This window comes from Ursus arctos, unplaced genomic scaffold, assembly GCF_023065955.2.
Source record: "Ursus arctos isolate Adak ecotype North America unplaced genomic scaffold, UrsArc2.0 scaffold_29, whole genome shotgun sequence".
Taxonomy (NCBI): domain Eukaryota; kingdom Metazoa; phylum Chordata; class Mammalia; order Carnivora; family Ursidae; genus Ursus; species Ursus arctos.
Window position 1 is genome coordinate 2,834,735 of NW_026622974.1, and position 22,063 is coordinate 2,856,797.

Below are 22,063 nucleotides of genomic sequence, written 5' to 3' on the forward strand. Positions count from 1 at the left end.
AAAGACAACATTTGAAGCAGGTTGAGAAAGAAAGGAGTTCAACAATTGGGGAAAGCGAGAGAGGGCATCTTAGACAAAGGAAGCATGGTGAAACATCCGAAGATGTTTAGTCTTATTCTTGGTGTGGCAGCAGAACCAACTGCCTGGTTCAGATCTCGGGTGTCTCTTACCCTGAGCAATGGGCCCAAGTAAAAGTCCTCAATCCTGGCCTTAGAGGAAGGCAGGAGAATTTTGATGGCATAGAGACAATAGTGTCAACATTGTTGCCACTTTTCCTCTCTTTGAACAACTGAAAGTGGTTTATTTGTAGATTTAACTTGAAACTAATTTATGCCTCGTTGTACCCTCTTTCCCCACCCACCTATCTTATCTGTCACATGAAATTTTCACATCAAGTAAATCTGATTATTCCCTGTTATGTATGAACTTGCCACCTTTGAGCCTTTGCTTCATCTGGAACAGTATATGCCCCCTTTTTAAATAATTCATATTTATAGTGCTTTCCCATCCCTGGCCTAGGTAGGACCACATCTCCCTTCACTTGTCCCTACTGCACACACCATCGGTGCTGTAGCCATCCGGAACTGCTTAGTTTTGCACAAACACAGCAGGCTTTTAGAGTTCTGCCTTTTCCCACTGGACGAATGCTGTTGCCCTGCTTTCACAGTACTGCAGCTTACAAAGTCCAATCATACACCCTCTCCTTTGAGTGCTTTTTATAACTCTCTAGTATGAGTTAGTGTATCTGTTCTTTTTGCTCTGTTAATTTGCTGTACTGATTTCTAATATGTAGCATTTGTCTTGCTAACTTTAAATGTGTCTCCTCAACTCCCTCAATTTCTACCACCCTCCCGCTGCCTGAGACTGAACTTCTCCAGAGCAAGATGTTTTAAACACACCTAGCCCAGTACTTGGTACTGTACATACTTCTTAGTGCTTGTTAAATGAATGAACCTATATACGAATGAATGAATGAAAAAACTATTATTCATTTTTAAAATGTATTCCAAAGGCTAATTTGCTTCAGGAAGGCTTCCATCAGCAGCCTGACCCTCTGATTATTCCTTTACTCTGACATTCTAGAATTATTTGATCCATTAACCCTGTATTGATAACTGCTGATCTACTTTTCATTTTGGGGTTTTATCTGAGACAGCATGGTATAGTGGAAATAACTATTGGGCTAGCAGTCAGGAGGCCTGGATTCTCATTTTGACTCTTCTGTTGATTTCTGCTGTGTAACTCTGGGAAAGTTAATTAGCTTCCTCAGTTGTGGGGTTTTGTTTTTTATTTTGTTTGTCAAATGGGGTTAAAATATTTGCCCTACATACCTCACATATTTGTTGTTAATTATCCCTCAAAGGATTAGATGAAGTAATCAATTTGAAAGTACTTCAAAAAACTTATATAAACTCTCTAACAGATATAAGGTATTTTTATTTAGTCTTTCTGCTGATAATAGCTCCCCAACTAAAACTCCATGAGTACTGGGACTATTTTGTTCCTTTGTAATTTTATACACATCATGTGATTTAGACAGACAGCAGTCTCTGGCCTTTTCTATTCTGAGCTCTAAAACTAGACGTCTAGATCTGAGGAGTGATAGCTCTAGTGCCTGACTTGGAGGCTTCTGACTGTATTTACCCACTGTTGCTTTTCTGATCACCAGACTTGTTTCCATCAGTATCACCAACGGACCAGTATTCTGTGGCATGATTGGGGCAGTAGCGAGACACGAATATACAGGTAGAATGGGACATTGGATTGTTAGCTCTGTAACTTAGGGGGTGAAAGTGGAGGAGATGGTTCAAAAATTCTCCATCCTTTTCTTTACTGTCTTTCTGACACAGTTATTGGCCCGAAGGTAAGCCTTGTGGCCAGAATGATAACTGCTTATCCAGGTTTGGTGTCCTGTGATGAGGTAACATATCTAAGATCCATGCTACCTGCTTACAACTTTAAGAAACTCCCAGAGAAAATGATGAAAAATATCTCCAACCCAGGGAAGATGTATGAATACCTTGGCCATAGAAGATGTATGTGAGTGTCATTAATAGTTTATTCCCATCTCTCTTACAGAATCAGGGTATAGGAATCATCGGTGTTTGTATGAAACTACAAAGACAGATGCTTCTGGTTCTGGCCTCGTGGAATAAGAGACATAAGAGGAGGGTTTAGTGTCTGAGATCTTTAGCTTTTCTGTTTAGCTCTTAGTTAGTTCCTCAGTGAACTTCTTGCTATCCAACAGGAAGAGAATGCAATAGGTCACGAATCTGGGTGTTCTTTTTTCTGTGTGTGTACCTCACAATTTACTTCTCTGAGCCTGGAACAATGAATATTTCTCCCCTTCCTTCTCCCAAAGATTTTTAATTTTTTAAAACTCTTTTATATAGAACTCTGGACCTTTTCAGTTATCTGAAAGTACTTGCTGATGAGACAAGTTTTCTTCTAGCTATTTAGAGATATACATTCTGTCTGTCCCAATCTGTTAATAGACACATTTCCCTTTGTCCTTTTTCCCAGAATGTTTGGGAAGAGACATTTGGCCAGAGAGAGAAATAAAAATCACCCTTTGTTAGGTAAGTTTTCTTTTCTACCTTAAATCATATTTTTTTCAGCTATAGATGGTTAAATGTGATTTTTTTAAAAAAATGCAAGACTAAGTGCTTCTAAGCATTATATTAAAAGGATAGAGAGCAGCCTTCTTACTGAATTCATGTTAATTTTGAGAAGGCCTTGCCATTTCTTTTCCCTGTTGAATGTTTACACTTCAGGTAGAGTCTTCTCACTTTGTCTGAGAAGTACAAACATTTAGTAAGAATCTTTGGAAGTCAGAGTTCAGCTATTGAGGTCTGCTCAGCTTGTTGTGGATCATCTCTAGAGGAAAATTCCTCATCATGAACCAGAAAAGAGAGCACCAAGACTGTTACCACACACACTGTATATTCCCTATCTTTATATTTATCTTCATTTATATCTATTAGTCTATTATCTTTACTTAGCAGTGACTGGCTTTGAAGACTAAATTGTTATAATGGAAATTTTTACAAAAAACTAAGAAGATTTGGTAGCTCCCATGTCTATGTGGCCCTAATTAGTCTTAATCTTATTACGTAGGCTCCAGAGCAAACCCCCAAGCCCAGCATACATTTCTGTGTAGTTGATTTTATGCAGAGATGTGCAGCCTCATCAAATAATGGGGTTCTGCCCAGGATTCTAGGGGAAAAAACCATTCTGAGAGTTACCTTTGCAAAAAAAGAGTGTCTACTAAAAAGCACAGGACTATTAGGTGTCCCCTGTCTCTCTACAGACCGAGAGAAAGAACTAGAAGCCTTCCAAATGGCACAGCAGGAATGTTTGCACCAGAAGAAGGGACAAGCAGTTTTGTATGAAGGTGGAAAAGGCTATGGAAAAAGTCAGCTCTTGGCTGAAATAAACTTCCTGGCCCAAAAGGAAGGACACAGGTAAGGACTCCTGGCTCAGTATCTACTTCTCTTGAGGCTCCTTTCCCTTGTTGGTGAGACTCTTGTATCATTAGATTCAGCATCCTTGGGCTAGTGGAGTGAGTAACCTCTCTGTGGGTCAAGGGGCTCCCAGTGACCATATACACATTCACCAGGGTGTTACCATTGAAGCTGAAGGAAGCAGATTTCAAGCAGTGCTTCTATGCCATCCAGACCCTCATGGCCATCTTCTTTGAGATTGATACATGTCCAGCCTATTACCGGCAAGAGTGCCTACACAAACAGCTCCATGGGGTGGTGGAGGAGCCTCTTCACTGCCTTTTTAATGACCTCTTCTTTGTGAAGGTAATGAAAGCTGGGGCTTTCTGAATTGGATTGCTAATGTTATTTTTGGTGGATAGTTGAACCCAGGATTGTTTTCTAATCTAATGCCTTTAGGCCATATATGTATAGCCTAAGAACATATAATTAGCAATGGCAGGGTTGAGATTTGAAATCCCTTTGACACCAAAACCCAGGCTTTCTCTTTGTTGAGGAGAGTAGATTCCAGGACTGACTCCAACACTTGCTAATCAAATGTCATGGGACAAATCACTTTGCCTGAGCCTACATTTTTTCACCTGTGAAATGATAATTATAGTACTTTATGTGATTAGTGCATACATTTTAAAGGAGGTTTGGTATATAAGAGATCATAGTGTAAATGTGAGTGCTAAATCCGTCAAGGTGATACTGACCAGTTTAGCGTCCCCAGCAATTTTTATCCGTGTGTTCTCAAGTCAGCTGCAATGTTTGGTTCTTTAACCCTAGCCATGAGTTTGTCACTTGAACCAGCACCTGAATCTCAAAAGCTTCCAGTGGTTTAGGGTTTACCCTAGAGTGAGTAGACTAAGAATTCCCTTGTCCACAATTCTATTTGTTCTTCCTCCATCACTTCTCCTAAGCTACCAAGCCTGCAGGGCACTGTATCTAACGGAAAATAGAGAAAAGGAAAATCTCTCCAATCCCTCGGTATACTCCTGTTTTAAGGCAAGCTTTGTCTGGGGCTCTGGCCCTTGCCAAAGTACTGGAGGAGTAGCCTCACTTTGACTCTTGGGTCCATGGTAACTCATGTACCATGGCCTAGCACAATGTTAGGAGATTCCCGTTGCGATTCTTCCTGACAAGTTTCATGCACTCATTCGTTCTGGCATACTTGGAATAACTGGGGTACTAGAGCTATCCAAAGTGACATTGCTAAGTCCAACCTGTCACTTTACTTCTTAGTCATGACCCTTTAAGGGTTTGCCAGAGTCTGGGTATGGAAAGGAGCTGTCTCTCTCTCTAAACTCCAGTTGACTTTCCATCTCACTCTTTGAAATCTGTATTGATGTTGGATTGGCATTTGTGACCCTATGCCCAGTCCTATAGGAGAAACCATTCTCACTCAAAATAAAATCATTGTCTGTTCCCTTTGGAGAACTTGTATATTTTTATTAGATTGTCATTGTGAATGCTAATATATGAATAATTTTCCTGGTTAGTTTCCCTTGTCCTTCAAAGTTTCGCACATGGATGAACTGACCAGACAAAAGAAGGTTAAGGCATGTTTTTTTCAAGTGCTTCAGGAGGTGGGTATTTTTGCTACATACCATTAACTCTTAATATGTGGAGACGGTTTGTGCTTATTTTAATCTATCCATAGCACAGCTTGACGTAGGCCTGCCTATTTGTGATATCTTCATTGTTTGTATCTGTCTTTAACTTTGAATCAATCCTATTGCACAGAATACAAGAAAAGTTCTTCGCTCTTCCCTGATCCTTGGTTCTTAATGAAATTTTAGTGACTTAATTTAAAATAGTGGTTTCTAAATGCAAGCAGATAGCTGTTTTATCTCCTATTTATTACACTCAAGCCTCAACCCAGATTACAGAGTCAAAAATATCTATGAGCGGAAACTGCTATAGTCATTCTGGAAAGCAACCTAGAAGTAACTAGTCAAATTTTAATAACATGCATCTTCTAGACCTAGCAATTCTACTCCTGGACCTATGTCCCTGGGCGTCTGTTCACTGCAGTCTTTGTGGAGGCAAGGGAGGTGTTGGCATGAACTCGTAGATGAATGCTATGCAGGATAATGCAGAAATTTAGAAGTATGGGAATAGATGAAAACATTGCAACACAGAGTGGTCTTAAAAATAATCCTGAATAAAAAGAGAAACAGTGAGATCTCTACAGTAGCATTTACATTAAAAATTTACTTAATGAGGGGCGCCTGGATGGGACAGCGGTTAAGCGTCTGCCTTCGGCTCAGGGCGTGATCCCGGCGTTACGGGATCGAGCCCCACATCAGGCTCCTCCACTATGAGTCTGTTTCTTCCTCTCCCACTCCCCTGCTTGTGTTCCCTCTCTCGCTGGCTGTCTCTATCTCTGTCAAATAAATAAATAAAGTCTTTAAAAAAAAATTTACTTAATGAAACAATGATGCATATTTTATAAGAACACAATACAGACAAAAAGATTACAGTAAACACCTTGGAATGGTTGCCTGCTGCAGCAGGGGAGTGGGGAATGTGGATAAAAATGAGAATATTTTTTTAAAGTTTACATGAGTGGGTCCTGGCAGTTGGTAGTTTTAACAAGCACTCAGGTAATTCTGATGTGCCGCCTGGTTTGGAAGTTACTGATATAAAGTATTATGAATTCCCACACAGTTTGAAGCCTTTGCCAAAATGAAACCTTCAGGTTTGATTTGGAGAATATTTTGATGTTCATTTCTTTTTTCAGTTAGAGTATTTTCTTGCCCAAAGAAACTCAGTACATTTCTTTAGAAATTAGATACACTGGCTGTATTTTATATTTATAAAATAAAATACTACCTGGACTTAGGATATATTTTACTCTGAAAATCCCAGCCTGTGTTGACGTTTTATTTAAATTGCTGTTGGGAAATTCATGGTACATTTGAAAATCAGATTACTTCATTTCTAATCAAAGGTTGTCACTGTTTCTTTGCTGTTATTTTCAGGCAGTGAGGGAAACACCACTGATTTTCCTCATTGATGAAGCCCAATATATGGATGCAGCTTCCTGGGAGTTTTTGGAAACATTACTCTCCACTGTGCCCATCATCGTGGTGATGACATTGACCCCTACCTTCACCCTGTGCAGCTGTGCCCAGCACTTTCTGCAGAGCTCTCAGGCTGTCCTTGTGCCCATTTTGAAGTTGGCAACGACCTCACTGTTGAGAATGGCATGTTGGGAACTGGGGGTGGTGAGCATCCCCCAAGAGCTGCAGATGTGAGTGGCTAGGACTAGCTGGGCACTTCATTAAGGGCAGAGCCAGTGCCATAATATAGTGAGAAGGCTTAGGTCTCACTTACCCATGTTGGGGGAGAGAATGGCCTTAGTAACCATGATGAGACCCAAGACCAGCTTCAAGGATAGACAGTCTCCTAGTAAACCAGTAAAGGGCTACCTCCCTAGGCTGTCATCCAGGTTTCCACAAGACAGTTAGGGCTTGGATGGCTTGCTTCTAGTGTCAGTTGTTTGTGGTCAGGCCACTTTCTAGGGCTCTTTGTAAGGGGACGTTAGTTCTTTTTAACAGCAATGAAAACAAAATAGTTAAAGAAAATTTACTACAAGATACATTTCAAACCAATCAGAAATTTTTTTTTTTTACATTTCCGTGTTGCTTCTTACCTCTGTTAGTGTATATCATCAAAAGCTGACTTTAACAAAAGAAGAAATATTCCTCAGTATGAAATATCCCTGTACTTGGCTCTGTTCAAGTGGGCATCTTAGTCAGCAATCCCCTAATTACCTCTCTACAGCTACCTTCTCCACAGGTGCTTTGGAAACCCCCTCTACTGTGAGGTCTTATGCCAGGACCTTCTCTCCAAAGATATATTGCTCTTTCACGACCTCCAAAAGGAGGAGGAGAACAGCAAGTGGGAGACCCTCTCAGGTAAGCTGAGCTTCCAGGGTTCTACCATTGTCCAGCTGCTGGGGTTCATCCTTTGATATGGTATCACCTGACCCTTATGAGGCATGTGCCCATTCCCTACTAACATTATAAGCAAGAGTAAGCGTTCCTGGCCTGCCTCAGAGAACTTAATTGACCAATCAATCTCTTATAGTTCCTTTTTGAGCAGCCCAGGAGGTAGGGAATAGGAAAAGAGGATTTATAAGCATAAAAGTTCAATAGAGAATTGCACACTAATTACTGATGAGAAGGATGACTTGATGATTTGGATAGGGGATGGGAGAAGGGAGGCGGCTGGGAAAGGAGGAAGGGGTAGAAGTATGTGTAAATCTGGAAAAGCATCTTAGGGCTGTGAGGGCTGTGACGTAATAGAAGAGAGGGCTACTGGAAAGTCAACAGGAAGAGTGTAAATGTTGGGTACCATATGGTAGAGAAAATGTTGTTAGTTTCTAAGAGAAAATTAGAGAGCAGGCAGGATGGGTGGGGTAAGCCACCTTAAACATATGCTCTATTTATCTTCATCCTGTTAGTTTCTTGACTAAATTCTTGTAATTTTGTGACTTTAAAACTACAGTCACTGAGCACGGTGTTTTCCTCCCTACAGCCAATGCCATGAAATCCACAATGTATGGTATTCTTCCTGCTGGCTCTGAGGAAGACCAGGAACTTTATATCTGCACAGTCAAGGATGATGTGAACTTGGATACAGTGCTTCTCCCACCATTATTAAAAGGCAAGTCCCTTGAAAACCTCAAGTGAACCAATTACAGATGTCATTGCACTTAGTAATTTGGCGATTGATTGAATATATTTCTCTGATTATCATGCTAGCCCCATTTTCTTCTAAAAAAGAAACCTGCCTTCTAGAAATAAGTTCTGGCACTGCCCAAAGAGCCTTTAAGAGATGTGTCATGCTACTTGAGTAATGTTTTACTTAAGTGAGCCCCTTGTTCTCTGGGGCTGCCTAATAACTGAGAAGTTTTCTAGTTACTTGATAAAAATTAGGTCCTGAGTTTCTCTTTGCGCATATTCCTGTGCTAGAGGAGGCAGTAAGCAAGGGAGGTGATGTGGCTGAGATACAAGAAAATCTATGGTGCTGGTGAAGAGACAGTGCTATACACATAGCAAGAGTTGATTAAAAATAGGGCTAAGTAAGTTTATAATGACTGATGAGATAAAGAATGGAGAAGCCATCGGAATGAGTAGGCGTAATCAGATAGGGGACGTTCTTTTTAGAAATGAGGAAGGTTTTGGTGACCATAAGGAGAACAGCTTCAGTGATGTGTTAAAAACCTGGTTGTTGTTGGTGGTGGAACAATGAATGGGGAAAGAGAACAAGTGAGGACTTGGAGATAAGGCTTTCTCAAGAGGTTAGGGCAAATGCAGAAGGGGAGGACTGAGAGAGAGAGAGCACGAAAGCAGGTGGGAGGGGCAGAGAGAGAGAGAGAGACTCTCAAGCAGATTCCCTGCTCAGCGGGGAGCCCAACGCAGGGCTCAATGCCACAACCTGAGGTCATGACGTGACCTGAAATCAAGAGTCGGAAGCTCAACCCAGCTGAGCCACTCAGGCGCCCTGCAAGCCTTTTTTTTTTTTTTTAAGTAAACAGATTATCAACACAATGTATTCTATGTTTGTAGAAAGCTTATTCACTTCTCTTGGTTTTTTTTCCAGAAATAGCAGTAAACCAGTTGGATCAATTGAGCCCAGAGGAGCAGTTGCTGGTTAAGTGTGCTGCAGTCATTGGTCACTCCTTCCACATAGATCTGCTGCAGCACCTCCTGCCTGGCTGGCATAAGAACAAGCTGCTTCAGGTGCTGAGGGCCCTTGTGGATATACAGGTGCTCCGCTGGTTCAACAAGAGTCAAGAGCTTCCTGCCGAGTCAGTCTTAGTGCCTTCCTCTATCAAAACTATCAAACACACCAAAGAGGAGGAGAAGAAAAAGTCAGGTCAGGAAGAGCTGCTTCCTTCTTACCTGAACAGAGAGCCTTGGGTGGGGATATCTGTGTTCAGAAAGAACAGCAATATCCTTTATCACGGGCCTCAGTTTCCTAAAACTGTGGCTAAGAAATGGGGGAAAGTGATTATCTTAATCACAAAGGAGCCATGATTATAGTGAATGAATAACCTGTATTTTTCAGAATTGTCTTAATTTCAAGAATTTTAGCTCCTTGTTAACCCCATGTGTTAAGTATCTGTATCTTGATTTTTGGCTCAGAAAATATTGCCATAATCCTTTATTGGTTTCTAGATATAAATAGTAAGAAAAAAAGGATAAACTGTTCCTAATTTTAGAAATTTACAAGGAAGATAAACATATCTGGTATTGAAACAGACATGAACAAAGCAAGATATACATTAAATAGCTTGCAATCTCAAATTCTCCACATAATAAAATTGTGGCATAAACTACCCAAAGCACATATATTTCACAAATAATTTCCCTTTGACCTTGAAATATGTTTGGGCCTTATATATGAACAGAGCATTTCTTTTTTTTTTTTTTAAGATTTTATTTATTTATTTGAGAGAGACAGAACATGAGCAGGGGGGAGGAAGCAGAGGGAGAAGGAGAAGCAGGCTCCCCGCTGAGCAGGGAGCCCAATGAAGGGCTCAATCCCAGGACCCTGGGATCATGACCTGAGCCGAAGGCAGACGCTTAACTGACTGAGCCATCCAGATGCCCCTGAACAGAACATTTCTGATGATTTGATGTTTATAGTAATTTGTAGTAAAAAAGCTCAATTTATGCAAAACATCTAAGAAATCTATTCAGTGTACTTCTGTACCACCGACCACTTCTTCTCTGGTACTTTGTACAAGATATGGTCAATGTCATTCTCAGATTGGTGTAATATACTTTATACAGAGGAATTATAAATAAAATTTTCTTAAAAACTAGCAGCATATGATTGGGAGTTTGCTACTGATGGCATAAAAGGCCTTTAAGGGAGGCTCTCACTTAGATTTTCCTATATTTCAGAGGCTGACTCTCCTTTCAGTTTGCAAGAGAAATTATCCCTACCTCAGATGGAGGTGCTAGAATTCGGAGTGCCGCTATTACGGGAAGCTGCTTGGGAACTGTGGCCCAAGGCACAGCAGATAGCCCTGCACCTTGAATGTGCCTGCTTTCTCCGAGATTTGGCCTGCCGCTGTGGGAGCTGTGGGGGGGACTTTGTCCCCTTCCACCGTTTTGCCGTCTGTTCTACTAAGAGCTGCAGTGGGACCTCCCGGTTCTGTAGTTACAAAGATACTGGTTCAGTACTAACACAAGTGATCACAGACAAATTGCAGCTGTCTTCTCCCCAAGGTAAGCCCAGGGAGCAGAAAGAGGACTTGTGGGCAGCACTTCTCTGTATTCATGTACTTGGAGCTCTTCATCCAAAAGGTGGAATCAGATTAAGGGAGAAAAATAGGCGGCAAGAACCATTTATCCCTGAAGTATCGAAAATAAGAAAAATGTAATCTCAGAGCTAAAAGGAACTTTAGAGATCATGTTTGTTTTGGTTAGCAATATTGGGCAAGTTACCTAACCTCAATTAATGGAGGAAAATAACAATACCAATTTCATAGAGTTGCTATGAGAATTGAATGAGTTAAAATATATAATGTGATTTGAATAGTGCCAGGCGCATGTTTAGTGCTCAATACATTTTAGCTACTGTTTTTATTATTCTTATTATTTTTAAAGATTTTATTATTTATTTGACGGAGAGAGACAGTAAGAGAGGGAACACAAGCAAGGGGAGTGGGAGAGGGAGAAGCAGTCTTTCCACCAAGGAGGGAGCCCGATGCGGGGCTCGATCCCAGGACCCTGGGATCATGACCTGAGCCGAAGGCAGACGCTTAAATGGCTGAGCCACCCAGGCACCCCTATTATTATTATTATTATCATTATTATTATTTACTATTATTATTATTAAATTCCGTACACTTATATGGGACCCCTGTGTGTATCAGATGCTGCAACTAGGTATTAAGAATACAAAGTGAGGGGCACCTGGGTGGCACAGCGGTTAAGCGTCTGCCTTCGGCTCAGGGCGTGATCCCGGCGTTATGGGATCGAGCCCCATATCAGGCTCCTCTGCTATGAGCCTGCTTCTTCCTCTCCCACTCCCCCTGCTTGTGTTCCCTCTCTCGCTGGCTGTCTCTATCTCTGTCAAATAAATAAATAAAATCTTTAAAAAAAAAAAAAAGAATACAAAGTGAGTAAGCGTGGGTTCCTGAAATTATCGGTTTTGGGGGTTGATACTGACATGCAAATAGAAGATTCTGATATGGCATGGTAAAGGCAATGACAATAGCATACCCATGCATTGGGGTACCTAGAGAAGAGGCCGTTGGCTCAGCCTGAGAAGTGAGTAGGAGAAAACCCCCTTGAAGGAAATAACGCCAGAAGTGAGAATTCAGGGATAAATAGGAGTACGTTGCTTGACGAAGTTTGAGTTAGTGGATGGGTGTCCCCAAGGCTGGTTGCCCTTCTACCACATCCTAAATGAGAGTTCACCCTCTCTGTTTTAACATTTTCAGTTATTGGACAGCCCATTTCATTGTCAGCAGCTGTTAGAAAGCTTTTTAAATCAAGGCAGAATCTATGTTATTGCAACTTCACCGATTTTTCAGAGTTGTGCCTTTTTTTTAAGTTTTTCTTTAAATTCCAGTTAGTTAACACACAGTGTAATATTAGTTTCACGTGTACAATACAGTGATTCAACACTTGCATACATCACCCAGTGCTCATCATAAGTGCCGTCCTTAGTGCCCATCACCTATTTAGCCCATCCCCCAACCCCTCCCCTCTAGTAACCATCAGTTTGTTCTCTATAGTTAAGAGTCTCTTTCTTGGTTTGCCTCTCTTTTTCCCCCTTTGCTCATTTGTTTTCTTTCTTAAATTCCACAGATGAGTGAAGTCATATGGTTTATATCTTTCTCTGACTTATTTTACTTACCATTATACTCTCTGACTCTATCCATGTCATGGCAAATGGCAAGATTTCATTCTTTTTTATGGCTAAGCAATATTCTGTAGATAGATAGATAGATAGATACATACATACATACCACATCTTCTTTATCCAATCATCAATCGATGGACGCTTGGGCTGCTTCCATACTCTGGCTGTTATAGATAATGCTGCTATAAACATCAGGGTGCATGTATCCCTTTGAATTAGTGTTTTTGTACTCTTTGGATAAATACCTACTAGTGTGATCATTGGATCATAGGGTAGTTCTATTTTTTACTTTCAAGGAACCTCCATACTGTTTTCCACAGTGGCTGCAGCAGTTTTCATTCCCACCAACAGAGGGTTCCCCTTTCTCTATATCCTCATCAACCCCTGTTGTTTGTGTTGTTGATTTTAGCCATTCTGACAGGTGTGAGGTGATCCCTCATTGTCATTTTGATTCCCATTTCCCTAATAACTGAAAACAACACAAAGAAGTGGAAAGACATTTCATGCTTATGGATTGGAAGAACAAATATTATTAAAATGTCTCTATTACCCAAAGCAGTCTTTAATGCAATCCCTTTAATGCAATCCCATCCAAATTCCAACAGCATTGTTCACAGAGCTAGAACAAATAATCCTAAAATTTGTGTGGAATGACAAAAGACTCTGAATAGCCGAAGCAACCTTGAAAAAGAAAAACAAAGCTGGAGGCATCACAATTCCGGACGTCAAGTTATATTATAAAGCTGTAATGATCAAGACAGTATAGTACTGGCAAAAAATAGACACATAGATCAGTGGAACAGAATAGAAAACCCAGAAATGAACCCACACTTATATGGTCAATTAATCTTGGACAAAGCAGGAAAGTATCCATTGGGGAAAAGACTCTCTCTCCAACAAACGCTGTTGGGAAAACTGGACAGCAACATGCACAAGTATGAAACTGGACCACTTCCTTACACCATATACAAAAATAAATTCAAAATGGATTAAAGACCTAAATGTGAGACCTGAAACCATAAACATCCTAGAAGAGAGCACAGGCAGTGACCTCTTTGACCTCAGCCATAGCAACTTCTTTCTATATGTGTCTCCTGAAGCAAGGGAAAATAAACTATCAGGACTACATCAAAATAAAAAGCTTTAGCACAGCAAAGGAAACAATCAACGAAAAAGGCAACCTACAGAATGGGAGAAGACATTTGCAAATGACATATCTGATAAAGGGTTAGTATCCAAAATATGTAAAGATCTTATAAAACTCAGTATCCAAAAAATGAAAAATCCAATTAAAAAATGGGCAGAAGACATGAATAGACATTTTTCCAAAGAAGACATACAGGTGGCCAACAGACCCATGAGAAGATGCTCAATGTCACACTGATCGTCAGGGAAACGCAAATCAGAGTTGCGCCTTCTTCCATAGTTGAAGACAGCTGGCAAGACCCAACCAAATCTTCTCTTTTTCTACGTTGTTAGAAGTTGTTGTTGGTGTTGGTAGAGGAGAGGGATAAGGAGAGATGGTGAATTGTTGGTGGTAATGGACTAAAATCAAGAAGTTGATCTATTATCTTAATGTTTGCTCTATCTGTAACATTCTGATGACTTCGTGAAGGTAGACCGGTGACTTGGAAAAATTAGTCGTTGGCTGATGAACTCTTTGGGCATTTGCACTTTTGTACTTTCCAAGGAGAGAGAAGAAAGTAACAGTGAATGTCCTGGTCTGGGATTGTGAAGAAGTTACCCTATCATTCATATTTCCTATATGACTCTTTCCTTTTGAGAGGTCAGTGTCAGCTTTAGATTACACAGCCTGATCAGTCTATATGAGAGAGGCTCAAGACCTTCCCAGCACAACCAAACCTTGAGGACACTTCCCAGATTCAGGGCCTCTGTGTGAGGACATGCAGAACAGGTACTGCACAAATCTAGAGGGCGCTAGTCACACATGTTATGATGTGATGGTGCCCCTGGAAATTGTGTGTTGTGGTCGTACTGCCAAACTCCAGGTTCTTTAGTTACCTTACTCTTATTTTACCCTACCTTATTTTACATGGGTCAGTATCCAGAGAGCTGGTCCTTTTACTTAATACAAGTCCTTCCTATAACAGTTCTCTGGGACCCCCTTTCAGTCCCGCCACCTGTGCTTCTGAGCCTTAATGGTAACATCTCCCCATCATTCCCAGTTTTTGCTTTTTGATCTGTGAGAAGGCAACTGCAGAGGAAGAGTCAAATCTGAGGGATAAGGGCTGTTAAAGGCCAGCTAGGTAAAGCTGAAACCCCCTGCTAGCCACTGGGACTCTAGTGGACTAAGGCATCTGGTGCCCTCATGATTTTCCTCACGAGGTCTAGCTCTGTGGTCCACTCTCACCTGGTCAGAAATTCAATCCAGATATATTCAGGGATTTCTTCTACTGGAAGTAGCCATCAAACCAGGTGGACATATTCTTTATTCATTTCTCTAGCAAATAGAATCAGGGGCTAGTTTGGGCAGTTTGAGAGGAGTTACTATTTGAATCATAAATAGTTGCCATTAAGGAATTTGTAATCTACCATTCTATTTTGTGTTTTGTCTAGTATTAAACCTAAACCTATCATTTTAACAATGGAGGAGGCAATTAGGTCATGAACTAAGCTTCAGAGGAGAGGTAGTCAGAAATCGGAAATGTTCTCAGTTAATACAAAGATGGATAATGAAAGATAATCTTTTTCTCCCTACAGATAGTTTTCAGTTCCAGACAAAACCATTCAGAAGTCGGGAGGCCTTCACAAGTGAACACTGCAGGTAAATGGAGATGCTGAGAGTGGGTGTGGGGGGCCAGGAAATGAGACACAGGTGACCATTAAACTGGGCCACTCACCTCACCTGCAGCCCTGGAACACCTCTGACCACCCAGGAGTAGTGACCCTTGTACTCAGTCCAGAGTTCAAGTTAACAGAGAATCGGAAAGGCAATTTTTGATTCTTTGGAGGGAAATAATCTCTTAGTGTTTAGGAAAAGCTTCATTTAATAGCTTTCAAATGAATTGTACACAGAGCAGATTTTCCTCTGCTGTAAGTTTGCCTTCTTGATTATGTTTGACCCCAGTTGATATTAAAAGGAATTTACATTTCCTAATCACGTGCCTCATGGCTTCCTAGTGCCTGTCGATTTTAAGTGTCCCTATCTTGAGTTTACCAGCCACTCTAGAGTTTCCTCTCCTGCTTATCCAACCTGATTTCTTATGGTTTTCAAAGAAAAATCTGTACTCTACATGAATCATCCCCACACTCACCTGTATATCTCTGCTCACACAATTCCCCCTTTTTTGAAATACTAAGTGACCTCCACATCCTTCTGCTTATCAGAGTGTTCCCCATTCTTCAAAGCCCTCCTCAGTTTCCATCTTTTTCAATCATTCTGTCTCAGAGAGATCTAACCTCTTTTGAACTCATGGTGTTTGTGGGGAGTGCACTAGACTAGTACTCAGAGAAGTGAACTCTAGTGTTAGTCCTATTCAGTAGCTGTGAGGTCATTTAGAAGTCAGTTAAGCTTTCCAAGCTTCAATTTCCTCACTGGCAAAAGGAAGGTAGTTTTTGCCTACCTCAAAGACAGGGTTGTTATAGGATAAGATGGTATTGTATAAAATCATGTTCAAATGTGTTGTGACAAACTTCAAATATGCTAATAGAGAAATATATTATTACTTATTGCCTTGTATCGTGTTCATGTTTTTATTTCACGTGTTTACTCTTCAGGTGTAGTTGTTTCCCCATTTAGTCTGTGAGGTGCTTAGATTGACTTTAGGTTTTTAAAAAATCCCTAATAGGGCTTTGACATTATGGATCAGATCCCTGACTTTCAAAAACTTATGGAGTGATAGAAGAGAGGCTAAACATAGAATTGATGAGTCATAAAGGAAAGCTTCCTGGAAACAGTGGCTTGGAGATCTGGGAATGACCCGAGAAGAGTGGCTGCTTTGTGACCACTCTCCATTCATCTTCTCTCCACAAAGAACAGAAGAAGAGTTCCTGAATCAGGTGAATAGGAAGCTGTCTCAGACCAGCCCTGAGAAAGACATGTTGACCACAAAGCCCTGTCACTGTGAGGATATCCTGCAGTTAGTGCTCTCACCCCTCACCAAGCACTGCCTGGTCATCGGAGAAACCACATGTGCATTTTATTACCTGCTGGAGGCTGCCGCTGCCTCCTTGGACCTCTCAGATAATTACATGGTGAGCAAACTCTGCTCCTGGCCCCTGAGCTGAGCCCTTGCACTTGGGGAATTTGGTGGGGATTTCTTACTGTCAAGTCAGCTTGGGTGAAAAATGGAGCAAAGTGGAGAGAGAAAGGGACTGGAAGGGATTTAGGAGAAAACACCAAGTGAGAATGTGCTAGACCAGGAGCACCAACCACTGCCGGCCCTGCCCCTGACTTGCGCATGCTATCCAGCTCCCCATTTCTCACTGTGAACCCACCCTGACTCTGATCCAAATCTTGACCTCATCATAACCTTACTCCATCCTTGGTCCTCATCGCACCACTAGGGTCGTCCGAATCCTAATCCTGTTTCTCCATCCCTTGTCTTGTTCGGAGGCCTTCTTTTATTTGAGGAAGGCCAGCAGTCTTCTGGGCCAGCCCACAGCATTCTCATTTTTGAAAAGGCACAAGGTGAAGATCTGTCAGTTTGAGGAGGCCACTTTCTGCCGTCTTCGGTCAGAGGTAAAGTCGGGGCAGGACCCTGAATTTTGAGTTATTTCTCCTTGAGGGTTACCCTATTATTTCTTTTAAAAATCTCTTTGTTTTTTTGTATGCAATTGTAAATGTGATAATGTGAGAAAAGGTTTTACAAATTCAGAACATAGCAATACACAATATGGAGAAAGTGAAAAGAGCTCCGTGCTACCCCCAGCATAGTTAATAATGTGCAAATTCAACCAGATATACACACATAGGCATATCATTATTATTTTCTGTTGTTTTTTAAATAGAATTGTATTCTATATTCTCTTTCTTCTGTAGCCGACTTTTATTCTTAACTGTACAGACTGAACATTTTTATATATTAGTGTACATCTAATCAGGTTATGGCTGCTGAGCACTCCATTATATGCTCATATCAAAATTTACTTAATCAGTCCCTTCTTCACATGCATTCAGGTTGTCTCTAAGTTGAGATTATTATAAGCATTGCTACAGTGAATATTCTTGTAAACATCTCTTTCTTCCCTTGTAGAAATGTTCCTGTAACAGAAATTTCCAGAGGCAGAAATGCTAAGGTGGAAGATAGGAATGATTTTATATTTAATAAATATATTGCCAAATTGTCCATCAAAATTATACATCTTCCTCAACTTATGATGGGGTTACATCTCACTAAGCCCATGATAAGTTGAAAATATCATTTAGTCCAACCTAGTATACCTATCACAAGTTGAAAAGGCATTTAATACACCTGACCTACCAAACATTGTAGTTTAGCCTGGCTTACCTTAAACATACTCACGAGAATACTTACATTAGCCTACAGATGGGCAAAATTATCTAACACAAAGGCTATTTTAGAATAAAGTGTTGAATATCTCATGTATCTTATTGGGTACTCTACTGAAAGTGAAAAACAGAATGGTTATATGGGGACAGAATGATTGTAAGTCTGTTGGTCATTTACCCTTATGATCCTGTGGCTGACAGGGAGTGCACCCACTGCTGCCACCCAGCATCATGAGAGAGTATCACACCATACATACATTGCTACCCCAGGAAAAGATCAAAATTCAGCGTATAGTTTCTATCGGATGCATATCACTTTCACGCCATTTGTAAAAGTCAAAACATTGTTAAGTCAAACCATTGTAAGTCAGGAACTATCCATATATTAATTCAAATTTTTCCCATTTCTTCACATCCTTACTAACATCAGATATTATCAGTCTGTTTTAAACTTGCTAATCTGTAGATGGAAGGTATATTGTACTTTAATGTGTATATCTAAATAAGGTACGTTATTTTTGTATGTTTATCAGTCATTTATGTTTCTGTGAATTGCTTATTCATGTCCTTTGTTCAGTGGAGTACATGTAAACTACTTCCAGGACAGCTGGGGGATGGACATAAGGGTGAAGGTGATCAAAAGTACAAACGTCCAGTTATAAGATAAATAAGTCCTAGAGATGTAATGAACAGCATAGTGACTATAGTGAACAATGCTGTGTTATGTATTTGAAAGTTCCTAAGAGAATAGATCTTAAAAGTTCTCATCAAGAAAAAAATTTATGTTGGACACCTAAAACTAACACATTATATGTCAGTTATATCTCAATAAAAAATCATCGTGTCATACACCTTAAACTTACACAATGCTTTGTGTCAAATACATCTCAATAAAGCTAGGGGATAAAAAGAACATACATCTGAAAGTCCCCCCCATCCCCCAACCCTATCACTCAGCTATTATGTCCCCTCCCCGGTGTTATGAATCTTTACATATTCTACCAGAGGGGTTTGACATACATAAAGGTATATGGTCTCCCCTTTCCTTTGTTATACACAAATAAGAGTTCTCTATATTTCATTCTACATCTTGCTTTAAAAAAAAATAATATACCTCATAGATCATTCTATATCATAACAGTATTTCCTCAGAGAGTGAGATTTGTATAACAAGTAGAAGCTCTGGGGAAAGCTTGCCATGAGACACTCTATTTACAAAGGTCATATTGGAGTAAATTTGTTTATTGTGTAGGAATAACTCAGGACAGCTCAGCAACTTTCCCCAGCCTCGCTACTATTAAATCAACAGAATAAAATGTGTTAGGATAATTATCAGTTTATACATAATGACTCCATAAAACCATAGGGGATGTTTTGTTAGAGAGCTGAGCTTTAAAATTAAAATAAAATAAAATAAAATCTAATTTCAATGTAAACCTTAAGATAATCTGGCTAGGAGAGTAAACCTACTGTGTATGATGCCTTTGAATGCCAAAGAGAATATTCAAATTTTCCATAGTATTGCATTATCTGTGTTTCAATCCAGAGGTTTTGAGCAAGATTAGATAATTATTTCTTTCCCTTGTGCAGTCTTCCCAAGATTGTTCTGGAATCACCCATAGACTTTATCACTTTCTGGAGGATTTAGTCTTAAAACATGAAGGATATGATAACCTCAATATAGTTCTTCAGCTCCTACCCCCACATGAACAGTGGTAGCACAGCCTGTTTAAGGAAGACAGATAAGGGATTTGGTGACATTTCAGATCCTTTCAGTGGCATCTGCATGACAGTCCTATCTCAGTCCAGCGGCATCACTTTTCCAGATCACAGCCTTCTCACTGACAAACATGTGGGATGAGAAAAGAGGGTGTTTTCTCCACAATCCTATTTTCTTCTTTACCTGTGCCTGGCCCTACTGGTGCTCATTAGTGAGCCTGGCCCTGCTGTAGCTCTCTCACTCTAGCACCTCCGTGGCCCAAGTACTAACCCCAAATGACCATAGTACTCTTCCCACACTTAAACATTTCTGTTTCTCATTTTCCCATCTCCAGGTCTGTTTCAACATGGGACAGATCACGTTGGCTAAAAAATTGGCCAGGCAAGCCCTTCGACTGCTGAAAAGGAATTTCCCTTGGACCTGGTTTGGTGTCTTTTTCCAAACATTCCTGGAAAAATATTGGCATTCCTGGTCCCTAAGCCAACCTCCAAACAACCCTAGTGAGAAGTGAGGAGCCTAGCCAAGTCATCCCAGTCCCTTTAGGACCACAGAGAACTAAACTAGGACTGGGCCTGGAGTGTTGCCTCTATTGACCTAAGACTCCTCCTTCAACCTATAGCACTTCCAGTTCCTCTGCCCTACTCTCTGAGCCAATGAAATGTAGCACAGTGAGGACTTCTTTTGTTTTTGAAGCATGGTGTTACTCTGTATTTTTCTTTTTTTTTTAATTAATTTTTTTTGGACGTAAAGTTCGATGATTCATTAGTTGAGTATAACACCCAGTGCACCATGCAATACATGCCCTCCTTACTACCCATCACCAGCCTATCCCATTCCCCCACCCCCCTCCCCTCTGAAGCCCTCAGTTTGTTTCTCAGAGCCCATAGTCTCTCATGCTTCATTCCCCCTTCTGATTACCCCCCTTTCTTTATCCCGTTCTTCTCCTACTGATCTTCCTACTTCTTATGTTCCGTAAATGAGTGAAACCATATGATAATTGTCTTTCTCTGCTTGACTTATTTCACTTAGCATTATCTCCTCTAGTGCCGTCCATGTTGCAGCAAATGTTGAGAACTCGTTCTTTCTGATAGCTGAGTAATATTCCATTGTATATATGGACCACATCTTCTTAATCCAGTCATCTGTTGAAGGGCATCTTGGCTCCTTCCACGATTTAGCTGTTGTGGACAATGCTGCTATGAACATTGGGGTGCATATGGCCCTTCTCTTCACTACGTCTGTATCTTTGGGGTAAATACCCAGTAGTGCAATTGCTGGGTCATAGGATAGCTCAATTTTTAACTTTTTAAGGGACTTCCACACTGTTTTCCAGAGTGGCTGTACCAACTTGCATTCCCACCAACAATGTAGGAGGGATCCCCTTTCTCCACATCCTCTCCAACAATTGTTGTTTCTTGGCTTGTCAATTTTTGCCATTCTAACTGGCGTAAGGTGGTATCTTAGTGTGGTTTTGATTTGAATTTCCCGGGTGGCTAATGATTTTGAACATTTTTTCATGTGTCTGTTAGCCATTTGTATGTCTTCATTGGAAAAGTGTCTGTTCATATCTTCTGCCCATTTTATGATTTGTTTATTTGTTTCTTGCGTATTGAGTTTGAGAAGTTCTTTGTAGATCTTGGATACCAGTCTTTTATCTGTAGTGTCATTTGCAAATATATTCTCCCATTCCTTGGGCTGCCTCTTAGTTTTTTTGACTGTTTCCTTGGCTGTGCAGAAGCTTTTTATCTTGATGAAGTCCCACAAGTTCATTTTATCTTTTGTTTCTCTTGCCTTTGGAGATGTGTCATGAAAAAGGTTGCTGTGGCCGATGCTGTAGAGGTTGCTGCCTATGCGCTTCTCTAGGATTTTGATGGATTCCTGTCTCACATCGAGGTCTTTCATCCATTTAGAGTTTATCTTTGTGTATGGTGTGAGAGAGTGGTCAAGTTTCATTCTTTTGCATGTAGCTGATCAATTTTCCCAGCACCATTTATTGAAGAGACTGTCTTTTTTCCACTGAATGTTTTTTCCTGCTTTATCAAAGATTAGTTGCTCAAAGAGCCGAGGGTCCATTTCTGGGTTCTCTGTTCTGTTCCATTGGTCTATGTGTCTGTTTTTGTGCCAGTACCATGCTGTCTTTGTGATCACAGCTTTGTAGTACAGCTCGAAATCCGGCATTGTGATGCCCCCAGCTTTGTTTTTCCTTTTCAACAATTCCTTGGCGATTCGGGGCCTTTTCTGGTTCCACACAAATTTAAGAGCTGTTTGTTCCAGTTCTTTGAAAAATGTCCTCGGTATTTTGATCAGTATAGTGTTGAAACTGTAGATTGCTCTGGGTAGCATGGACATTTTAACTATGTTAATTCTTCCGATCTGTATTTTTCAAATAAAGACACATATAACCCTGTCTCTTTCAAATCAAGATACACATATGTATGTGTGTATACATATGTATACATAGATACATATATGTAGTAATTTAATATT

General features: G+C 40.5%; 1 protein-coding gene across 1 annotated transcript in view; it reads left to right on the forward strand.

Moving 5' to 3' along the window:
• The window catches only part of LOC113261044 (adenylate cyclase type 10-like), a 40,945-nt gene that overhangs the window by 12,691 nt on the left and 6,191 nt on the right, over positions 1-22,063 (forward strand). Inside the window, exons 10-24 of the mRNA XM_057303961.1 lie at positions 1,670-1,746; positions 1,851-2,040; positions 2,524-2,579; positions 3,311-3,464; positions 3,620-3,809; positions 4,988-5,074; positions 6,473-6,744; positions 7,278-7,411; positions 8,034-8,162; positions 9,102-9,377; positions 10,412-10,738; positions 15,105-15,168; positions 16,379-16,598; positions 16,960-17,085; positions 19,911-20,083. Coding sequence (XP_057159944.1) covers positions 1,670-1,746; positions 1,851-2,040; positions 2,524-2,579; positions 3,311-3,464; positions 3,620-3,809; positions 4,988-5,074; positions 6,473-6,744; positions 7,278-7,411; positions 8,034-8,162; positions 9,102-9,377; positions 10,412-10,738; positions 15,105-15,168; positions 16,379-16,598; positions 16,960-17,085; positions 19,911-20,083 — 2,475 coding nt within the window. The remainder of the gene's footprint in view (positions 1-1,669; positions 1,747-1,850; positions 2,041-2,523; positions 2,580-3,310; positions 3,465-3,619; positions 3,810-4,987; positions 5,075-6,472; positions 6,745-7,277; positions 7,412-8,033; positions 8,163-9,101; positions 9,378-10,411; positions 10,739-15,104; positions 15,169-16,378; positions 16,599-16,959; positions 17,086-19,910; positions 20,084-22,063) is intronic.